This window comes from Salvelinus namaycush, chromosome 14 (assembly GCF_016432855.1).
Source record: "Salvelinus namaycush isolate Seneca chromosome 14, SaNama_1.0, whole genome shotgun sequence".
In the NCBI taxonomy this organism is placed as follows: Eukaryota; Metazoa; Chordata; class Actinopteri; order Salmoniformes; family Salmonidae; genus Salvelinus; species Salvelinus namaycush.
Genome location: NC_052320.1, coordinates 33,027,221 through 33,050,125, shown reverse-complemented (window position 1 = coordinate 33,050,125; position 22,905 = coordinate 33,027,221). Strand labels below are relative to the sequence as shown.

Genomic DNA, 22,905 nt, shown 5'->3' with positions numbered 1-22,905 from the left:
TCCTTCATCTTGATCACGTTGAGGGAGAGGTTGTTGTCCTGGCACCACACGGCCAGGTCTCTGACCTCCTCCCTATAGGCTGTCTCATCGTTGTCAGTGATCAGGCCTACCACTGTTGTGTCATCAGCAAACTTAATGATGGTGTTGGAGCCGTGCCTGGCCATGCATTCATGAGTGAACAGGGAGTACAGTCGGGGACTAAGCACGCGCCCCTGAGGGGCCCCCGTGTTGAGGATCAGCGTGGCGGATATGTTGTTACCTACCCATAACCACCTGGAGGCGGCCCGTCAGGAAGTCCAGGATCCAGTTGCAGAGGGAGGTGTTTAGTCCCAGGGTCCTTAGCTTAGTGATGAGCTTTGAGGGCACTATGGTGTTGAACGCTGAACTGTAGTCAATGAACAGCATTCTCACATAGGTGTTCCTTTTGTCCAGGTGGGAAAGGGCAGTGTGGAGTGCAATAGAGATTCCATCATCTGTGGATCTGTTGGGGCGGTATGCAAATTGGGGTGTGTCTAGGATTTCTGTGATAATGGAGTTGATGTGGGCCATGACCAGCCTTTCAAAGCACTTCATGGCTACAGACGTGAGTGCTACGGGTCGGTAGTCATTTAAGCAGGTTACCATTGTGTGCTTGGGCACAGGGACTATGGCTTGAAACATGTTGATATTACAGACTCAGACAGGGAGAGGTTGAACATGTCAGTGAAGACACTTGCCCGTTGGTCAGTGCATGCTCGGAGTACACGTCCTGCGAATCCGTTTGGCCCTGCGTGTCTGTGAATGTTGACCTGTTTAAAAGTCTTACTCACATCGGCTTTGGAGAGCGTGATCACACAGTCGTCTGGAACAGCTGATGCTCTCATGCGTATTTCAGTGTTACTTGCCTCGAAGCAAGCGTATAAGTTATTTAGCTCATCTGGTAGGCTTGTGTCACTGGGCAGTTCGGGGCTGTGCTTCGATTTGTAGTCTGTAATAGTTTGCAAGCCTTGCCACATCCGACGAGCATCGGAGCCGGTGTAGTACGATTTGATCTTAGTCCTGAATTGACGCGTTGCCTGTTTGATGGTTCGTCGGAGGGCATAGCGGGATTTCTTATAACCTTCTGGGTTAGAGTCCCACTCCTTGAAAGTGGCAGCTCTACCCTTTAGCTCAGTGCGGATGTTGCCTGTAATCCATGGCTTCTGGTTGGGGTATGTATGTACAGTCACTGTGGAGACAACGTCATCAATGGACTTAGGATGAAGCCAGTGACTGATGTGGTGTACTGCTCAATGCCATCGGAAGAATCCTGGAACGTATCCCAGTCTGTGCTAGCAAAACACTCCTGTAGCTTAGCATCTGCTTCATCTGACCACTTTTTTATTGACCGAGTCACTGGTGCTTCCTACTTTAGTTTTTGCTTGTAAGCAGGAATCAGGAGGATATAATTATGGATAATTATGGTCAGATTTGACAAATAGAGGGTGAGGGAGAGCTTTGTATGTGTGTGGTGTGTGTGTGGTGGTCTCGTGTTTTCCCCCCTCTGCCTGCACATTTAACATGCTGGTAGAAATGAGGTAAACAGATTTAAGTTTCCCTGCATTAAAGTCCCCTGCCACTAGGTGCGCCGCCTCTGGATGAGCATTTTCCTGTTTGATTATGGCCGTATACAGCTCATTGAGTGCGGTCTTAGGGCCAGCATCGGTTTGTGGTGGTAAATAGACAGCTACGAAGAATATAGATGAAAACTCTCTTGGTAAATGGTGTGGTCTACAACTTATCATGAGATACTCTACCTCAGGCGAGCAAAACCTCAAGACTTCCTTAGATATCGTGCACCAGCTGTTGTTTACAAATATACATAGACCGCCACCCCTTGTCTTACCAGAGGCTACTGTTCTATCCTGCCGATACTGTGTATAACTCGCCAGCTGTATGTTATTCATGTCGTCGTTCAGCAACGACTCGGTGAAACATAAGATACTACAGTTTTTAATGTCCCGTTGGTAGGATATACGTGCTTGTAGTTCGTCTATTCTATTATCCAATGATTGTACGTTGGCTAATAGGACCGATGGTAAAGGCAAATTACCCACTTGCCGCCGGATCCTTACAAGGCACCCGACCTTCGTCCTCGATATCTCCGTCTCTTTCTCCTGCGAATGACGGGGATGAGGGCTTTGTCAGGTGTCTGGAGGAAATCCCTCTCGTCCGACTCATTAAAGAAAAAATTGTCTTTCAATACGAGGTGAGTAATCGGTGTCCTGAGTTCTAGAAGCCCTTTTCGGTCATAAGAGATGGTGGCAGATAACGCGAAAAAACACACACTATAGCACAATTGGTTAGGAGACCGTAGAACGGGAGCCATTCTCTCCGGTGCCATCATAAGAATACAAGATACATACAACACATAGTATATTACATTGTGTGAATTTACATGCATTCAAATATGTCATTTTGTGGTAAAGCATATTGCATATTCTGCAAACTGACCAATTTTCTTTGCGAAATGTCATAATGACAGAATTGACCTCTGATTTCTTTAGGTTAGTATGAACCAACTTTGCAGCCTCTGCCATGGTAAGGAGTCTGTTGATAACATTTTGGATACATGTTTACTGTAGGTGATGCATTTGTTACATACAATACCTCTCTGTTCTTGTCAATATCAGACTTAGTTTACAGTAAATTTGGTCCAGCTTACTACTTTGAACATCTCCAAGAGGCAATGTATCATCTTAACCCTGTAGATGCTCATTCAGTTAAGCCGTTTCTCGTATATTTCAGCAATTCATTCTCCTTAATCATTCTCCTTACCATATTAATCGAGAAGACGTCACTGGAAAACAAGTGTATGTGGAGTGGCTGCCAGGAACAGCTGTGTGTGTGTTTGTTTCACAGATACCTCTCTCGCTAGGTAGGCCTGTTGAGAGAACACATTGGGATGTGTTCATTAGGCATCAAATGTAAGAAAACAGACTTAAACTGGTAGGGACTACCTTGGATTGTCCAATAAGGAATGAAAATGTTCATTTTCTGTTTCAAAACATTTAAAAACATTTTGCTTTAGTGTGCCCAACTGAACACGACCCTGATGTAGTATTGGTGATGCTGAACCTCAGTCAGTCATATGCTTTTAGTACCTGTGTACGCACCAAAGCTTTCAGTGTCTTAATTACATCAATGATGCACTTTCATGGGACAGGAAGGATTTTTCGAAAGCACGCAAAATGTTTGGTCGTTTGCCATTCCTCGCTTAGGTAAACTGTTTTGTATTTTGTATTTTGCATGTTGTTGTTTCTTTTTGTGTCATGTCAGCTGGACATGGATTTTTCAAAGGAGAATCAGCACCACATTATAGTCGTTTGACGATGATTTAATTAACACTTTCTACACCGATCTGTTGACTTATTGTCTGTTATAGTCTCTTATAGTCATACCAGTTAGCCTACATGGGATGATTAATGATAGCATAAGAACTTTGTTCCACTTTTTACTTTTTACAAGTTACTTTTCAAAAGAAGGGATATACAAATTTAACGTGGAACAGAATTGAACACAACACAGGATAATTTTGAGCTGTATTAAATGCTTTGAAAAACTGGGCCCTGGAGTGGCATTTTCCTGGGAGAATGTGTAATGTTGTGATTGCTATGGATTTAAAAATAGCTTTGATCTAAGAGATTCCAACTGGTTCTCGTCCCTATCAGGTTTCCAGATCCTGCTATTTGGTTCTTTGTTAGAAGGAGGAAAGTGTGTGTCACTGTGTCGAGTCATAAAAGAGAGATGCTGAGATTAGAGACACGGAAGTACTGGGCTTCATCTGGTTTATCATAAACCCTGGACACACACATAGGCAGACACACACACACACACACACACACACACACACACACACACACACACACACACACACACACACACACACACACACACACACACACACACACACACACACACACACACACACACATTACATTTGATCTCAGTGTAATGCTGACAGATGTTATTGTATTACCTTTACACATGCCAATCATACCGTACATCTCTTTCCTGTAACTCTTTATTAAAATGACTATGATTATGACATTTACATTGCCAGATCCAGTGAAAGCTCAACCTCCCTACAATATTTCTTGTCCTGCTCTCCAAATATGGCAATTGCCATGGCAACCACATGGAGAGGGAAGCTCTTATTGGCCAAGGTCCCATGGGGATGGGCAGTAGCGCGAGTGCTAGGAAGCCAGTTAGTCCGGAAATCACAACAGAGGCGGGGTCAGTGTGATGGTGTCAGAGTATGATGTCATTGTGGGTTGTAACAGGGAGATGAGTAGTGAATGAAGAGTAGTGAATGAAAAGGAGAGAGGCTGATGGACTGGCCACAGACTGGTTGTATAGACAGACAGACAGACAGACAGACAGACAGACAGACAGACAGACAGACAGACAGACAGACAGACAGACAGACAGACAGACAGACAGACAGACAGACAGACAGACAGACAGACAGACAGACAGACAGAAGGAGTGTTAACATTGATTCTAAGTCAGTGCACACAGGTTTCCCTCAATCAGCAGACTGGAGATGGGTCCCAAACAGCAACTCAGCAGGTAGAGTTGACGCACACACACACACACACACACACACACACACACACACACACACACACACACACACACACACACACACACACACACACACACACACACACACACACACACACACACACACACACACATTTTTTCCCCCAGAGGCCATGATCATGCTTTGTAACCTACTTCTTTGAGTGAGTTATGACTACCTGTGTCCTTTTGTCATTTAGTCAGTTAATTAAGTAAAGAGACAGGTTCAGTATACACTAACCGCCATTGTGATTACAACGCTGATTTTCTAACATTGCACACTATTGGTCATTAGTTTCTCCCTATGACTTAGTGATCAGTCATGCATTGCATGAATCAAAGTGAGACGAATTGGAAGTGCACTTGGCTCTTCTTACTGGCACGGATTTCACTGATAGCTGCTTTATTAAGGAATGTTTTACTTGCAATGACTGTGATATGTGGTTGTCTTACGTACCTTAGTTGAATGCACTGATTGTAAATCACTCTGGATAAGAGTGCCTACTAAATACCAAAATGTAAAATGTCAATTTATGATTGTGAAATAATGTTAAAGATTACTATCAGAAGTAGCAGGCTTACACAATGTGGATTTGTATAAGACTGTCCTATTATTTGTGGTTGCTTATCTGAGATGTATGTGTGTTGTGTGTGTGTGTGTGTGTGCGCGTGTGTGTGCGTGTGCGCCGATATGTAAGGTCATGGATGTGTACGGTCTGGATGAGTGAGTTTGTCAGGAGTCTGAACAGTGTGTATTGACACTACATCATGTCTGTGTGAGTCTGTGTGCCCACTATCTGTCCTAATGACACATTCAAACAGAGCAGGCCATTAACTCATTGGGGTGTGTGATGTAGATGGCTTTTTAGAGGGAGCACACTTCAGTGAGGCTTGTGAACAGAAAGAGGAAACGTAGGAGCACACTTCAGTGAGGCTTGTGAACAGAAAGAGGAAACGTAGGAGCACACTTCAGTGGGGCCTGTGAACAGAAAGAGGAAACGTATGGAGCACACTTCAGTGAGGCCTGTGAACAGAAAGAGGAAACGTGCCACCGTTAGTTGGGGAGTCAATCTGACTTAACTGCTATGGTTCTCCTAATTTGTTGGGAGACAGAAAAGCTCAGTCCATCTGGCCAGAAATAGTGGAGATTTGCTTTGTGACTTCCATGATTAATAGCTGAGAGAGCTGTTTGTGTGTGTGTGTGTGTGTGTGTGTGTGTGTGTGTGTGTGTGTGTGTGTGTGCGTGTGTGCGTGCGTGCGTGCGTGCGTGCGTGCGTGCGTGCGTGCGTGCGTGCGTGCGTGCGTGCGTGATCCAAACAAAGTATTCAAATGCGTGTATGAATGTTTGTACAGAATGGCTTTTGTAGCCCTCTAGCTACAACAAACTTTCAATTTTAAAAAAAACTCTTAACTTCACCTCATATTCAACTAATGCATCAACATTCACAGAGAGAGAGAGAGTTACTATACTTTATTTATAGTGCAGAAAATGTTTTTGTGGAAACAGCTAGCATGCTGACGAAGTGGGATCTAATGATGAATGTAGCACCAAGAAAAGTCTGGGGAAAGTCACAGAAAAAAACTGTAGCACTGCTCTTTTGTCAACAGTACCTACCTGTCTACTGATCAGTTGATCTAACCTTCTTATTGAGACTGTCATCTATAGACGTTACTGCAACTGTACTGGTGCAATCATGTATCTATGTAGGAGGCAGTGAAGAGAACTTCCTCATTTGAGAACAGTAAACCATTGTATTCTTCTACTCCTAATGCTAATTTGTGATGCTGTCCATTTCTGTCTGTGCCAGGATCATGCGTCCCGATGATGCCAACATAGTGGGCAACGTGCATGGTGGCACCATCCTGAAGATGATTGAGGAAGCTGGATGCATCATAGGAACACGCCACTGCAACACGCAGCCTGGGGTACGTGTGTGCCTGTGCGGAACTGGGTAAAGTGTGTGTGACTGATTTGCACCAGGAACAAGCATTGGCTGCTAAAGCTGTGAAACGTTAGCCCTAAGTTTATATTTTATAGTGCTTGCACTACCAGCATATCTGAAGGCAAAATGTTCCTCAATTGCAGTTTTATTAATAGAATCTGTCGTCTTACTGCTTGGCTAGAACGAAAGCCTGCACATACCACACCTGCCCTCTGCTTTTTAATAAGAAGCCCCACCCCTGTCTTTGAGTCTACTTCACCTGAGCTGTACCTACCTCGTCAGTTTCACCAGTAGCTTTGCATCCTCATGGTATTGTCTTTTACATTCTAGCACATTCTGAACATGTTTTAGTAATGACAATCATCTGCGTCACATGCAGTGACATTTTTTTCTTCCATGGGGCAGAGAGAAAGATTATAAGAGCACTATTAAAGCTAATCTCATGCTATTTTACACATTTTGGCATGATGCTGAGAGAAAATGTTGCTGTTTTAGAGCTCAGGGATTCTTGAAAGACGGGGATAATCTCAACTTTTTCCCCACAAATATTTGTCTTAAAGGGATACTTTGGGATTTTTGCAAAAATACCCTTTATCTTCTTCCCCGGAGTTAGATGAACTCGTGGATACTGTTTTTATGCCCATGTGTCCAGTATGAAGGATGTTAGAGGTAGTTTTTACTAGCATGTTAGCAGATATCGATAGACTTCCAGTCATTGCGCAATAAAAACATAACCATTCAATCAGATCTTTCGGGCACTCTGACGGAGTTGATGTTAGATAAAAATCGGAGTTGACAGAAATTGACATTCTTCCTATTTCAAGTGGTTTGTATACACAGAAGCAATTTTGTTTTTCCTCAGTTGCTTTACGACTCTAAAACCTAATTAAATGTACCATATTTGAACCAAAATTCATATTCTATCTTAATCTATTAGGCAGAAGGAGTTGACAGTTTATGGTTGTGACCATGGAGATTCCAATATTGTTTGTTTAAATCTATCAAAAGTAGAGAACTTTACAGACCATTAGTGATCTCGTGGCACTACATGTAATGAGGACATGAATACGGGGTCCTTATGGTATAGCTGGGCCTGCTCATTCCTGATTAATTCAGCATTTTAAACAAATCTGACAGAGTTGACCAAATCTCCGTTAGAATGAGACCAAGGCGCAGCGTGGTATGCATACATGCTCTTTTAATGAATGAACACCAAACACACCAACAAAATGAACACACGAACCGTGACGCTATACAAAATCGTGCCGACAGGCAACTACACATAGTCAAGATCCCACAAACACAAATGAGGAAATGGCTACCTAAATATGATCCCCAATCAGAGACAACAATAAACAGCTGCCTCTGATTGGGAACCATATCAGGCCACCATAGAAATACAAAAACATCTAGATGACCCACCCAAGTCACTATCACGCCCCAACCAACACAGAGAAAAAACAGCTTACTATGGTCAGGGCGTGACAGAATCGCAGTTTTGAGAGAAATATTATTTAAAGTCACAGAAGGCTATTGCAAGAAACTACATAAGATAATTTTCCAGTTAATATCCATTATTGCCAGTTTTCTTTCATTTAAATACTTTTTTGGAGAGTTTGAAATTGAGATCCTTTGCTCCAGACAAGGGCATTTCCAGGCGAAGAGCCGACATGGAAATTAATAATATATAAAAACTAATATTTTCCCTTATAACATTCCTCTAAATGTACATTTTAAGTTCAAATAATGCATAAAAAATGTATTTTTTGTCCCGACTTTCAAGAATCTCTGAGCTAATTTCCTGCTATTCTAAACATTTTGCCATGAGACTGAGAGAATATTTTGCCGTTTGAAAGCTAATATACTGTAATTCTAAACATTTCTTTCATGGCTTATGACGTGTTCGTATGCTATCTGGGGGGCCCGACCTCTGGGGGGATCCCAACCCCCTCGATAAGGGTTGGAGCCCCCCAAAGCTCATGGGGGTGTGTGCTATGTCAGTGGTCACATGGTGTTCCTCTATGAGAGATAAGATGGCCGGCGGTTTCATTTTCAGGGCACTCCAACATTCCTCACATACTGTAACTGAACCTGTCCCTTTAATTAACATCACCTCATCTGCCCAGACAAAACGACTGTGGGTATGTATGCCTGTGTGTAGGTGTGGGTGTGTTTGAAAGAAAATGGCTGTGTCCCAATACTGTTAACATGCATCCGTTCCTTCCTCCCTTCCTTGTGGGCCATATCTTAATATTCCAGATTGTTTAACCCAGGTAAAGAATGCAGACCAGACTTTGAATGAATCTTCGTCAGGATGCATTTCTAAAGAATTGGGAAGGGCCAATATTTGAGCGTGTTAATGTAACGTGTCATGGCTGGCATAATCTGAGCATAGGAGAGAGGCTCATTTAGAAGTCAATGCTTCTAAACTCAGCAAAAAAAGAAACGTCCCTTTTTCAGGACCCTGTCTTTCAAAGATTATTCGTAAAAATCCAAATAACTTCACAGATCTTCATTGTAAAGGGTTTAAACACTGTTTCCCATGATTTCTCAATGAACCATGAACAATTAATGAACATGCACCTGTGGAACGGTCGTTAAGACACTAACAGCTTACAGACGGTAGGCAATTAAGGTCACAGTTCTGAAAACTTAGGACACTAAAGAGGCCTTTCTACTGACTCTGAAAAACACCCAAAGAAAGATTCCCAGGGTCCCTGCTCATCTGCGTGAACATGCCTTAGGCATGCTGTAAGGAGGCATGAGGACTGCAGATGTGGCCAGGGCAATAAATTGCAATGTCCGTACTGTGAGACTCCTAAGACAGCGCTACAGGGAGACAGAACGGACAGCTGATCGTCCTCGCAGTGGCAGACCACGTGTAACAACACCTGCACAGGATCGGTACATCTGAACATCACACTTGCGGGACAGGTACAGGATGGCAACAACAACTGCCCGAGTTACACCAGGAACGCACAATCCCTCCATCAGTGCTCAGACTGTCCGCAATAGGCTGAGAGAGGCTGGACTGAGAGCTTGTAGGCCTGTTGTAAGGCAGGTCCTCACCAGACATCACCGGCAACAACGTCACCTATGGGCACAAACCCAACGTCGCTGGACCAGACAGGACTGGCAAAAAGTGCTCTTCACTGACGAGTCGCGGTTTTGTTTCACCAGAGGTGATGTTCGGATTCGCGTTTATCGTCGAAGAAATGAGCGTTACACCGAGGCCTGTACTCTGGAGCGGGATCGATTTAGAGGTGGAGGATCCGTCATGGTCTGGGGCGGTGTGTCACAGCATCATCGGACTGAGCTTGTTGTCATTGCAGGCAATCTCAACGCTGTGCGTTACAGGAAAGACATCCTCCTCCCTCATGTGGTACCCTTCCTGCAGGCTCATCCTGACATGACCCTCCAGCATGACAATGCCGCTCGTTCTGTGCGTGATTTCGGAATGTTAGTGTTTTGCCATGGCCAGCGAAGAGCCCGGATCTCAATCCCATTGAGCACGTCTGGGACCTGTTGGATCGGAGGGTGAGGGCTAGGGCCATTCCCCCCAGAAATGTCCGGGAACTTACAGGTGCCTTGGTGGAACTGTGGGGTAACATGTCACAGCAAGAACTAGCAAATCTGGTGCAGTCCATGAGGAGGAGATGCACTGCAGTACTTAATGCAGCTGGTGGCCACACCAGATACTGACTGTTACTTTTGATTTTGACCCCCCCTTTGTTCAGGGACACATTATTCTATTCCTGTTAGTCACATGTCTGTGGAACTTGTTCAGTTTATGTCTCAGTTGTGGAATCTTGTTATGTTCATACAAATGTTTACACATGTTAAGTTTGCTGAAAATAAACGCAGTTGACAGTGAGAGGACGTTTCTTTTTTTGCTGAATTTACATTATTGGAGGTTTGTCCATAAATCTGCTCATAACAACTCTTGTCCGGTCCAGATGTGGCCTTGGATATGGCCTTGGATGTGGCATTGGGTGTGGCCTTGGATGCGGCTTCGGATGTGGCCTTGTTCTTGTGCTGGCTTTTGCTTAGGTTGGAGTATCCTGTAAAACAGGTTTGGTTGGTATCTGAGAGAGCAAAGACGTCTTGATCCCTGACAGATTTGTGTTGTTGAATGGTGAAAGGCAAAGGGAAAAGGAGAGGGTAGAAGGCTAGGGAGTGCTACTTGGAGATACAGTTCAATTTGAAAAGTGGAATTGAATGAAGGTCTTTGGTTTGTCAATAGGAAAACAAGGAGGACGAATGATCAAATTCTATTCAAATAGTTATGTCAGTAAACCTACCTGGTTTTGGGCAGATAGTCAGTATCTGGTCGTTGTAGTAGAGATTGTAATAAACATTGACTGGACACAAATAGCCGTTCCCAGTACCTTGTCATATTTATACAATCCACTAGGTGGCTCTCCAGGGCTGAGAACGTCTGCATGGATGTCTTGAATGGGTATAGACACCATTTGCTCTTTACATAGACAACCAAACATATAACCATGAAAGACAACTGTCGGTGTTAAGACATTGTTTGTGTGTAATTTTTTTGTCAGGCCATAAATAATTATATATAGTAGCTATTGTCACGGGTTGTGAAGGATCATATCTACCCTAGATGATGTGAAATGTTTGGCCATTGTCAAAGCTGGAAATAACCTAGACTGAATTGCATCTCTCTCTCTCCCGCTCTCTCTCTCTCTAGCTCTCTCAGGATCGCTGCGCAGCGCAGCTGGCTCGTGTGGAGCGTACCGACTTCCTGTACCCCATGTTCATCGGGGAGGTGGCTCATGTCAGCGCCGAGATCACCTACGCCTCCAAACACTCCGTGGAGGTGCAGGTCCACGTGATGTCAGAGAACATCCTCACAGGTAACCATAGCGACAGTCCATTATGCGTACCTCTTCCAATAATAACGTCAAGTGTGCCCTCCTTCATATCGATGAATGTCATCGGATATTCAAATGTAACACTTGCTGTCTGAGAGTGTGGCTGGCCACAACACCTTTGGACGACCAATTAGCCAAATATTGTACTTTGGAATCGGCTCTGGGTGGGTTAACGAATGACCTCATTGTGTTTGGCGGTGGTCGGTCACTATGGGGCAGCACAGCGTAAGTCAAAGAACAAAGAAAATGCTTCCTATTGTGTACTCTTGGGCCCAAAATGAGAGCTTGACATTAATGTTGCTTCCATTGACAGTTTACTTCTATGATGACATATATGTGCTTAGTCTTGAATGGTTTGGTTTTGTACCAGAATAATGGTACCTCGCTGACATCGTCTGTACAGTACAATCAAATGCTTGAGAATGGAAAGACTTGGTGTTGACATTTTGGTGTAGCTATTTAACTTGATATGTTGTTGCTCCAATGGTGTGAGTGCAGTTATCGTCTTCGTATCTCATGGTTACTCCTCAATGAGCTGCACACATCAGTCCCCTGCCTGGTCCCCAATTCATGATTTTGCATTATGTGTGGACTAGCTACTATGTATTGGGACATTAGCTGTATATCCACATTAGCTGTATATCCACATTAGCTGTATAGCCACATTAGCTGTATAGCCACATTAGCTGTATAGCCACATTAGCTGTATAGCCACATTAGCTGCATATCCACATTAGCTGTATACCCACATTAGCTGTATACCCACATTAGCTGTATAGCCACATTAGCTGTATATCCACATTAGCTGTATATCCACATTAGCTGTATATCCACATTAGCTGTATATCCACATTAGCTGTATATCCACATTAGCTGTATACCCACATTAGCTGTATATCCACATTAGCTGTATATCCACATTAGCTGTATACCCACATTAGCTGTATATCCACATTAGCTGTATAGCCACATTAGCTGTATAGCCACATTAGCTGCATATCCACATTAGCTATATACCCACATTAGCTGTATACCCACATTAGCTGTATATCCACATTAGCTGTATACCCACATTAGCTGTATATCCACATTAGCTGTATATCCACATTAGCTGTATACCCACATTAGCTGTATATATACATTAGCTGTATATCCACAAATATACAAATATAGACTCCTGTTAGAGGTTGGATATTGGAAGGTACACACACGGCTAAAACACACACACACACTTATGATTCAGGCACACACACACACACACACACACACACACACACACACACACACACACACACACACACACACACACACACACACACACACACACACACACACACACACACAGACAGACTCCCCGTGGATGAAGGGAGCGAAAAGCACAGTGGCACGGCCTGACATGCTCTTCTGACCCTGAAATGTCAGCTGACATGACAATGCTGCGAATGACTGTCCGAGCAGTACTCTGATCATATCTGTGACCTCAACGGAAAGCAGCAGGAGACAATCCAATGCGCATCTTGGCCAAAAAAGGCTGTGGCCATTAATTCTCTTTGAAGTAAACACACAGAATAGTCATGTATGTTATGAATGTTGGTGTGTTTTGTTTGGATCCTAGCATCGCCACAGTGAATACAATGGACATTCCCACTAGCATGCTAAGCTAAGATAATGTACATTTGTGTGTTTTAGTTAAAAGTAGACTCAGCGAAATGAGGCAGATGCAAAAAGTAAACAGCATATTGGGTCAATTTCCGCAACAACTAAGAGCGTTGAAGCGCGAGGCTCAAATTCTCCGCTGTTTTGGTACCCTGGGTACCACGCTGTGTACAGCCTGAAGTGAACCTGTGCACATGCGCAGATACTGTGTGTGACTGTGTGAGAGTGAAGTCTTGCATCTCACTCATCTCAATATCTGAGGTGTCATTTCACTGAGTCTACCTTTAAGATCAATAATGGATCAGAGGAAAGAGAGCGAGAGAGAGAGAGAAAGGGGAGATGAGAGAGTGAGAGAAAGGGGGATGAGAGCGAGAGAGAGAAAGGGGGGTGAGAGAGAGAGAGAGAGAGAAAGGGGGATGAGAGAGAGAGAGAGAGAAAATCGAGATGATTGAGAGTGAGAGAGAGAGAGAAAGGGGGGATGAGAGAGAGAGCAAGAGAGAGGGGGATGAGAAGAGGAAACAAAAGTGTGATCCCCCAGGCGGCCGTTGCCACAGCAACAATGTTTCTCCGTGTGGCAGGAGCAGGTTGGGAGACGCGGGGGCAGAGCGATGAGGATGACAGGTGGAGAGAGAGGAGCTAGCTGATGCTGCTGATGCTGCTCCACACAGGCACAGCCAAAGACACCCTTCAGTCAGGGTCCTTCCTGAGGGGACGGACTATAACTAGCCATGGGGGAAGTCTATTAGGTCTGTCCTATGAAATACAATGGACTGGAGTGGGCATTTTAACAAGATGGCTCTTGTTCATTTCCATTCATTCTGTATCCTACTCACTTCGTCCACTAAATAGTATAGAAGTATGACATTCTGAACACAAACAAATGCTAGCAATGTTTAGGATAGCAGGGTTTCTCCCTTTTGGCATGGGACATATTCTCCCTGTGTGTGTGTGTGTGTGTGTGTGTGTGTGTGTGTGTGTGTGTGTGTGTGTGTGTGTGTGTGTGTGTGTGTGTGTGTGTGTGTGTGTGTGTGTGCGTGTGTGTGTGCATGTGTGTGTATGTATATAGGTGTGTATGTTTGTGTGTGTGTGTGCATGTATGTATGCATGTGTGTTAATTTGTGTGTTTGTGTATGTGTGCCACTGTGTGTGTGCTGTGTCAGTGTTTGGCCCTTTAAAGGCTCCTGCAGGCCCTAGGGGAAGAGAAGCTAACGGGAGCAGACATTATTTGCTTCTGTCCTTTCCACTCAGTGTCAGGCGTCACAAACAGCGGCCCAGTCGGCTACAGACGCCGTGTGTGAGTGTGTGTGTGTGTGTGTGTGTGTGTGTGTGTGTGTGTGTGTACCAGGGCTTCTGTGGACACACACTTGCCTCTTTATCGCTTTTACATCTATGTCTGTTTTCACCAAGTGACATTTGAGATTTCGCCCTCTTGTGCCTCTTTTTTGACCATAGCCTCCCAAGCCTACTCGTCTACCTTGTACAGACCAGTTATAATTCCACAGTCCTATTCACTGATAGACGTGTTGTGGTAAGGGTTTGATGGTTTTGTATATTCATAGAAAACTAGCCTCTATACTCTTCTTCCCTGGGTGACGGATGGACGGCTGGGTACTGGGTTGTGTGTGTTAATGTAAATGTGTGTGTGAGTGTGAGTGTTTTTGCTGGTGTGTGTATGTGGTGTGTGAGCGTGTGTGTGTGTATGTGTATGTCTGCACGTGTGTTAATATAAATGTGTGTGTGTTGGTACATACGTATATGTACTGTGTGAGGGGTGTGGGTGTGTGTGCGTGTTTGTGTGGTCACATGACCGGGCTCCCAGGTTCCTCACAAGCAGTCAGTGTGCATCTCGTCAGCGTGGCCTCACTCACACTCCCCCAGGGGAACTCTGGGTACTGTGTGCACAAGCCGTGATGATTTTCCCCGCAGGGCGGACCATCCACACACACACACACACACACACACACACACACACACACACACACACACACACACACATTTTAAATACTTTACTTGAATCCACAAATCACATTACATCAAGAAAGATTTAAACACGTCAAAGGTATTGAATACAAGGACACTTAAGGATACAAAAAAACACTTTCTCCACACAGCTAGGCTGCCCATAATGGCTGAAACAGAGAAGTACCTTGCCAGTTGCTTTGCTTTTGTCTTAGACAGGCCGGCAATCTGAAGGCCACGTACCGTAAGCCTATGTACGTGGCCAAGACTGCCAAATATCAGTGCCACCAACTTGCAAGTATATCCAAGGCTGTCCAAGCGTGATAGAGGGGCTGGTATTTAAGAAGCCTTTCAGCAAAGGCCTGCTCCATGTAACAATCAAATGAGCAACCCACTTCCAAAATGAGCACCTCCCTCTGGCCTTCATCCACAACAACAATATATGGCGTATTTGGAACACAGGAAAACACATTATCATCAACATCAAACACACACACACACACACACAATTGAGCATAATTGTCTCGCATGTAAACAGTCACATCTCAGTCATCCATAGAGAGCAGAGATTTACTCTACTACTCACTGAAGTTTTCACATCAGATGTAGCCTATCCACTACCAACTCTATAGGATTTTGGGCTAAATTCTCAGACAATAAGACTAAACACAATTCCTCTTGTGCTCTGAGAAATACATTGTTGTGTGAATCATTGAGCATCAATCAAATAAGCAAATGTTTACTCCATTCAAAAAACCGTTACTTTAGTTTAAAGTACACTGTATGATGACTAGATTTAATCCTGCCCTAAAGTATATTTATAGTCTATCTTCCCCTCTGTTCTGTTCAGCAGGCCGGCAGTTCTGCATTGGTTTTAGCTTGGCTCACTTCTATGGAAAGTCTGTGGTTTTGAGCATCGGATCAAGTGTTAAACAATCTCTGCTGTCCTGTCTTTGTACTTGGAACACATTGTTCTGAAATATGGATTATTTTGGGATGGGAGGGATAGAAAGAATGATCTTGGGGCCATCTCTTCTGGGGTTTGGATTCGGAGTGTTTAAAGTCACTAGGAATGGAAGACTTCCCTTGGAGAATTCCCAAGAATGGGATGAAGGATTGACTAGGGAAGGGGATGTGAATGTACTTTGTGCTTCAGACTAGTCAAGGATAGTCTCCTCACCTAAGAACTCCACATACAAATGTAGTTTGAATTAGGCCAGTCGGGGAGCAAATTTCTCTTCTTCTTAGATTTAGCAAAATTTAAACATCTCTTCCCCTTCAGTCCTCCAAAACAAAAACAAAGAAGAGTTTGTTTATTCCAAGGATTTGAATGACTTTGGTAGCAAGCAGGACTAAGGTAACACTGAAATGAGCTTTTAGGGAGCGGTAATGAGGTGACCAATAATGGTTGCATTTTGAGATCAACTGTGCTGGCGAATTTAGCGTGTATTGATGGTTGAACGAGCGATCAGCTGGCGATATTCTGGTGGCCATCGATGGTTGCAATAGGCCCGTCAAGACTACGACGCCATATCAAACATTCACTTATGCAATATTATCCATTTCAAATTCTGAGCCAGTGATCTGATAGCATTGCACTCCTCTCCCCATCAGTTCGAAAGGTCATGAATTGGAGTGGGAATCGCTTTCATTCGGATTCTTCCCTCGTCCCTTCCCCTCCCACCCTCTCCCCTACATTTGAGGTCCAGTAGAGCTATTTATAGCCTAGTGTCAGTCTTGGTGAGCTGAGGATATGTAAATAAACCTCTGCTTCCTCATATGTGAGGGACTTCCTGGGTGGTAGAGAGCAGTGAGCAAACGAGGCCGGGTGAAGCGTGCCCGATTCTGCGCATGGTTGGCATGGCAACGCCATCTGTCTTCACAGCTATAACTTGGGCGTGAATGCAAATCCCAAATGCGGTCTTTCTTGTCACAATTCCTCTTCCATTCAGAAGCTGCGCTATGTTTTTACAGCCTACTACTATGTGGTGTGCCGACCAAGTCTACGTACAGCATGTAATAATGTGTGTGATGCTTGTTCCATTGTCAGCTACTAAGTCTCTGTTTAGACAGGCAGCCCAATTCTGATATTTTTCCACTAATTGGTATTTTGACCAATCACATTTGATCTTTTCACATCAGATCTTTTTCAGAGCTGATCTGATTGGTCAAAAGACCTTTTAGTGAAAAAAAACATCATAATTAGGCTGCCTGTCTAAACCAAAGATGTATATATACACTAGATGACTGATAGGGAGAGCTGTGTTAAAGCCACCCTGCCTCCATCTTGGCATCCCCACCAGTGTAAAACATATTTTAAAAGCTATAGAAAGGCATTTATTAATGTCTACATTCATTTTTTGCCACATTTTTATATTACAGGCACCTTAAACGCATACTTTAAATGAGATTGTGTGAACTAAATATAAGAATAACATTTTTCATTTAAGTATATTTTTTGGAGCTTATTAGTGTTATTGTCCCCACTAAAACAAAGAAATACTTAAATACATGTAATTTTGTCTTTGAAACATTTTTTTTTTTTTTTTATACTGTAGAGTTCTATTCATTCCTATGGAGGACTGCTCCTACTGGGGAGTGCCAATATGGTCGACCGGTGGCTTCAAAGCCTCTCAATGGTCAATACATAGCGACAACAATCCAGGGTTTATATACATCATTGGTCTATTTATTTTTATTTTACCTTTATTTAACTAGGCAAGTCAGTTAAGAACAAATTCTTATTTTCAATGACGGCCTAGGAACAGTGGGTTAACTGCCTTGTTCAGGGGCAGAACGACAGATTTGTACCTTGTCAGCTCAGGGATTCGAACTTGCAAACTTTCGGTTACTCTGTCTTAAACAGCCTAACGCCTCGATCACACCGGTAGCGTCATTGCGCAAAATGGTACGCAGCATCAACAAAAGTTCAACATTCACCTTCTGCTACCATTTCTGTCAAACCGTCTACGCATAACGTTTGACGCATAGTTAGATAACGTATGCAACACACAGAACACACTGCAACTGCCTCTGCAACGCAAGGCTGCAAGGCAAACGTAGCATTCCATTGGAAATGAATGTACTTTTGGTGTACCATAACACAATGACGCTGTCGGTGTGTTCAAGGAGTAAGGAACACAATGGTGACAGAGGATATTATTGTGACACAGAACAAAAATATAAATGCAATATCCAACAATTTCAAAGATTTTACTGAGTTACAGTTCATATAAGGAAATCGGTCAATTGAAATAAATTCACATGACTGGGAATACAGATATGCATCTGTTGGTCACAGATACCTTTAAAAAAAGGGTAGGGGTGTAGATCAGAAAACTAGTCCGTATATGGTGTGACTATTATTTGCCTCATACAGCGCGACACATTTCCTTCGCATAACGTTGATCAGGCATGTTGATTGTGGCCTGTGAATGTTGTCCCACTCCTCTTCAAGGCTTGTGCAAAGTTGTTGGATATTGTGGGAAGTGGAACACGCTGTCGTACACATGGATCCAGAGCATCCCAAACATGCTCAATGGGTGACATGTCTGGTGAGTATGCAGGCCATGGAAGAACTGGGACATTTTCAGCTTCCAGGAATTGTGTACAGATCCTTGTGACATGGGGCTGTGCATTATCATGCTGAAACATGAGCAGTGGTGGAAAAAGTACCCTATTGTCATACATAAAAGTAAAGATACCTTAATAGAAAATGACTCAAGTAAAAGTGAAAGTTGCCCAGTACAATCCTACTTGAGTAAAAGTATTTGGTTTTAAATCTACTTAAGTATCAAAAGTAAATGTAATTGCTAAAATATACTTAAGTATCAAAAGTAGAAGTAAAAGTATAAATAATTTCTAATTCATTATATTAATCAAACCATACGGCACAATGTTCTTGTTTTAATTTATGGATAGCCAGGGGCACACGCCAACACTCAGACATCATTTATAAATTAAGCAAGTGTTTAGTTAGTTCGCCAGAACAGAGGCAGTAAGGATAATCAGGGATGTTATGTTGTGTGTTATAAGTGTGTGAATTAGACCATTTTCCCGTCCAGCTAAGCATTCAAAATGTAACGAGTACTTTTGGGTGTCAGGGAAAATGTATAGAGTAAAAAGTACATCATTTTCTTTAGGAATGTAAGTGAAGTAAAAATAAAAGTTGTCAAACAGATAAATAGTAAAGTATAAAGTACAGATACCCCCAAAAAACTACTAAGTAGTACTTTCAAGTATTTTTACACCACTGAACATGAGGTGATGGTGGGGGATGAATGGCACGACAATGGGCCTCAGGATCTGGTCATGGTATCTCTATGCATTCAAAATGCCATCGATAAAATGCAATTGTGTTCATTGTCTGTAGCTTATGCCTGCCCGTACCATAACCCCACCACCATGGGGCACACGACGCCATACATGCTGTCTGCCATCTGCCCGGTACAGTTGAAACCGGGATTTATCCTTGAAGAGCACACTTCTACAGCGTGCCAGTGGCCATCGAAGGTGAGCATTTGCCCACTGAAGTCTGTTACGGCGACAAACTGTAGTCAGGTCAAGACCCTGATGAGGACGACGAGCACACAGATGAGCTTCCCTGAGACGGTTTCTGACAGTTTGTGCAGAAATTCTTCGTTTGTGCAAACCCACAGTTTCATCAGCTATCCAGGTGGCTGGTTGGTATCAGACGATCCTCCAGATGAAGAAACCGGATGTGGAGGTCCTGGGCTGGTGTGGTTACACAGATAAATAGTAAAGTAAAGTACAGATACCCCAAAAAAACTACTAAGTAGTACTTTCAAGTATTTTTACACCACTGAACATGAGGGGATGGTGGGGGATGAATGGCACGGCAATGGGCCTCAGGATCTGGTCTTGGTATCTCTATGCATTCAAAATGCCATCAATAAAATGCAATTGTGTTCATTGTCTGTAGCTTATGCCTGCCCATACCATAACCCCACCACCATTTGGGTGTCAGGGAAAATCTATGGTTGTGAGGACGATTGGACGTACTGCCAAATTCTCTAAAATAACATTGGTGGCGGCTTATGATAGAGAAATTAACATTAAATTCTCTGGCAACAGCTCTGGTGGACATTCCTGCAGTCAGCATGCCAATTGCACACTCCCTCAAAACTTGAGACATCTGTGGCATTGTGTAGTGTGACAAAACTGCTAATTTTAGAGTGGCCTTTTATTTTCCCCAGCACAAGGTTAGCTTTTTGATATGCCACACCTGCCAGGTGGATGGATTATCGTGGCAAATGAGAAATGCTCACTACCAGGGATGTAAACAAATTTGTGCACAACATTTGATAGAGAAATACGCTCTTTGTGCGTATGGAAAATTTCAGGGATCTTTTATTTCAGCTCGTGAAGCATGGGACCTTTACATGTTGCGTTTATATTTTTGTTCAGTATATAAGATGATGGGAATTAGTAGAACATAATTTGTTTCAGTGTGATGTGGTGCACAATGTGCAGCACAGTTCATATCTATGCTGTCTATATCTAGACAGATCACATGAACAGTCCTAGATATGACATCGTTATGCAATTGGGAGGTCGTCATCACAACAGTCTGGGTGATAATAATGAAGCCTCCCTGTATGTCAATGTACTACTGCTTCTGCTAAGAGGTCCTGGTTTTTATGGCACAGGTGTGCACTTGCCCCTGATAACGCAGCAAGGATAATGATCAACTTTATGGGTAAAGCGCTTTTCAAACATTACTCTCAAAGTGCTACATATAAAGGTAATCAATCATAATGTTAATAATCCAAAAGACATTCTGCTCTTCTGTTGCACTCTGCATATGAGTTCCCTGATCGGATTGAATACCGACCTGAGTTAATTAGGTTGCATGGCCAGGAGCGATGTGATATGAAGAGTGGGATTTCTTGATCTTTGCATACCTCACCTACAATTTCCTCTGTGCATCCGTTGTGTACAACAAAAAGTCAACCCCCACACACACACACACACACACAAAACACACTCGCAGTTAGTTAGCGAACTGAAAATACCTCGTCAAGAAGGAGCTGATATCGCCATGACAACGCCACAGCCTGACGACGGGAAGCGGTGCAATTTGATACCTGAATATTTTTGTTTTCGAGACACTTGAGAGATCGACGCACTTAACTTTCTCATTCATTTCTCGCTGGTTTAATTTTAACCAATGGGATTTGGGGACCCTGGCTGTGCAGGTCAAATAGGGTTTGGTCATATTTGGGATGTAACAAGGGATGAAACAAGGTTTCTGCAGAGTCTCAGATTTCCTCTGTTCGTGTTTTGAAAGAATACAAGTGTTGTCTCACTTTCAACAAATGCCACATTTGTTTACTCTGCAAAAATACCAGGAAAGGGAAGGAAACTGACATTCAGCCAAAGAATTTACAAAGGTTGCTGTAGTGGGCCTCTCGAGTGGCGCAGCGCTCTAAGGCACTGCATCGCAGTGCTGCGGCGTCACTACAGCCTGGGTTTCAATCCCAGGCTGTGTCACAACTCCCATCGGGCAGTGCACAATTGGCCAAGCGTCGTCTGTGTTAGGGGAGGGTTTGGCCGGGGGGGGCTTTACTTGGCTCATCGTGCTCTAGCGACTGCTCGTGGCAGGTCGGGAACGTGCAGGCTGACTTCAGTGGTCAGTTGAACCGTGTTTTCTCCGACACATTGGTGCAGCTGGCGGATGTTAAGAAGCGCTGCTTGGCGGGTCATGCTTCGGAGGTAGCATGACTCGACCTTCGCCTCTCCTGAGCCCGTTGGGGAGTTGCACGGATGAGACAAAATTGTAATCATGAAATTGGGGAGAAGAAGGGGGTAAAAATTACACCCCCAAAAAGTTTGCTGTAGTGCTAGCCTTTACTAGCAGTCAAACACTGAATTCATAGATGTCATATCATTTGAAGGAGTCTCTCTGTCACGCCCTGACCTTAGTTATCTATGTTTTCTTTATTATTTTGGTTAGGTCAGGGTGTGACGAGGGTGGGTATGCTTGTTTTGTATTGTCTAGGGTTTTTGTATGTCTAGGGGTGTTTGTAAGTCTAGGCATATGTATGTCTATGGTGGCCTGAATTGGTTCCCAATCAGAGCCAGCTGTTTATCATTGTCTCTGATTGGGGATCATATTTAGGTTGCCATTTTCCCTTTTTGTTTTGTGGGTTCTTATTCTATGTTTAGTTGCCTGTCTGCACTAGCCATATTAGCTTCACGGTTCGTTTTGTTATTTTGTTCGTTTTGTTCAGTGTTCGTTCTATAATTAAAGAACAATGTACACTTATCACGCTGTGCCTTGGTCTCCTCCTTACGATGGCCGTGACACGCTCGTTATTTCTATCATATCCCTATATGTTTGTTGCGGCATGTCCTTGCTATTTTTAAAAGTGGACTCAGCAATATGACATCCTCACACACAGCGGGGTGACTTCCTGCTTACAGATATCAACATTGACAAACAAATCACTAACAGTTCCTTCCAAAAGGAGGGCGCTAATTGAAAAGAGGCAATAGGCTGTCTTGGCAGATTTTAGTCTTATTGTTGATATTGTGTTTGATAATGTCAAATTGCTGATTGTACCTTTCACTCGCTGCAGATGTTTGAAGAACTGGGAGGGCATGAAATGCTATGTCATAGTAAACTCATGTTCACTTTCACAGGGGCTACGAAGATGACCAACCGGGCTGCGCTCTGGTATGTCCCCTTCTCTCTGGAAAACGTGAACAATGTCACAGAGGTGCCTCCCATCAAGGTAGGTCAATGCACAGAGAAGGATGAAGTTGACCCTAGACACTGACCTATGGTTAGTTTAGCATTTCCCTTACATGTACATGATGGTTACCGTGCG

At 43.5% G+C, this 22,905-nt stretch overlaps 1 protein-coding gene across 5 annotated transcripts in view; it reads left to right on the top strand.

Moving 5' to 3' along the window:
• The window catches only part of acot7 (acyl-CoA thioesterase 7), a 72,275-nt gene that overhangs the window by 13,210 nt on the left and 36,160 nt on the right, over positions 1-22,905 (top strand). For all 5 annotated transcript variants that reach the window (XM_039008438.1, XM_039008437.1, XM_039008434.1 and 2 more), the window contains 3 exons: positions 6,411-6,528; positions 11,254-11,419; positions 22,718-22,809. In XM_039008438.1, coding sequence (XP_038864366.1) covers positions 6,411-6,528; positions 11,254-11,419; positions 22,718-22,809 — 376 coding nt within the window. The remainder of the gene's footprint in view (positions 1-6,410; positions 6,529-11,253; positions 11,420-22,717; positions 22,810-22,905) is intronic.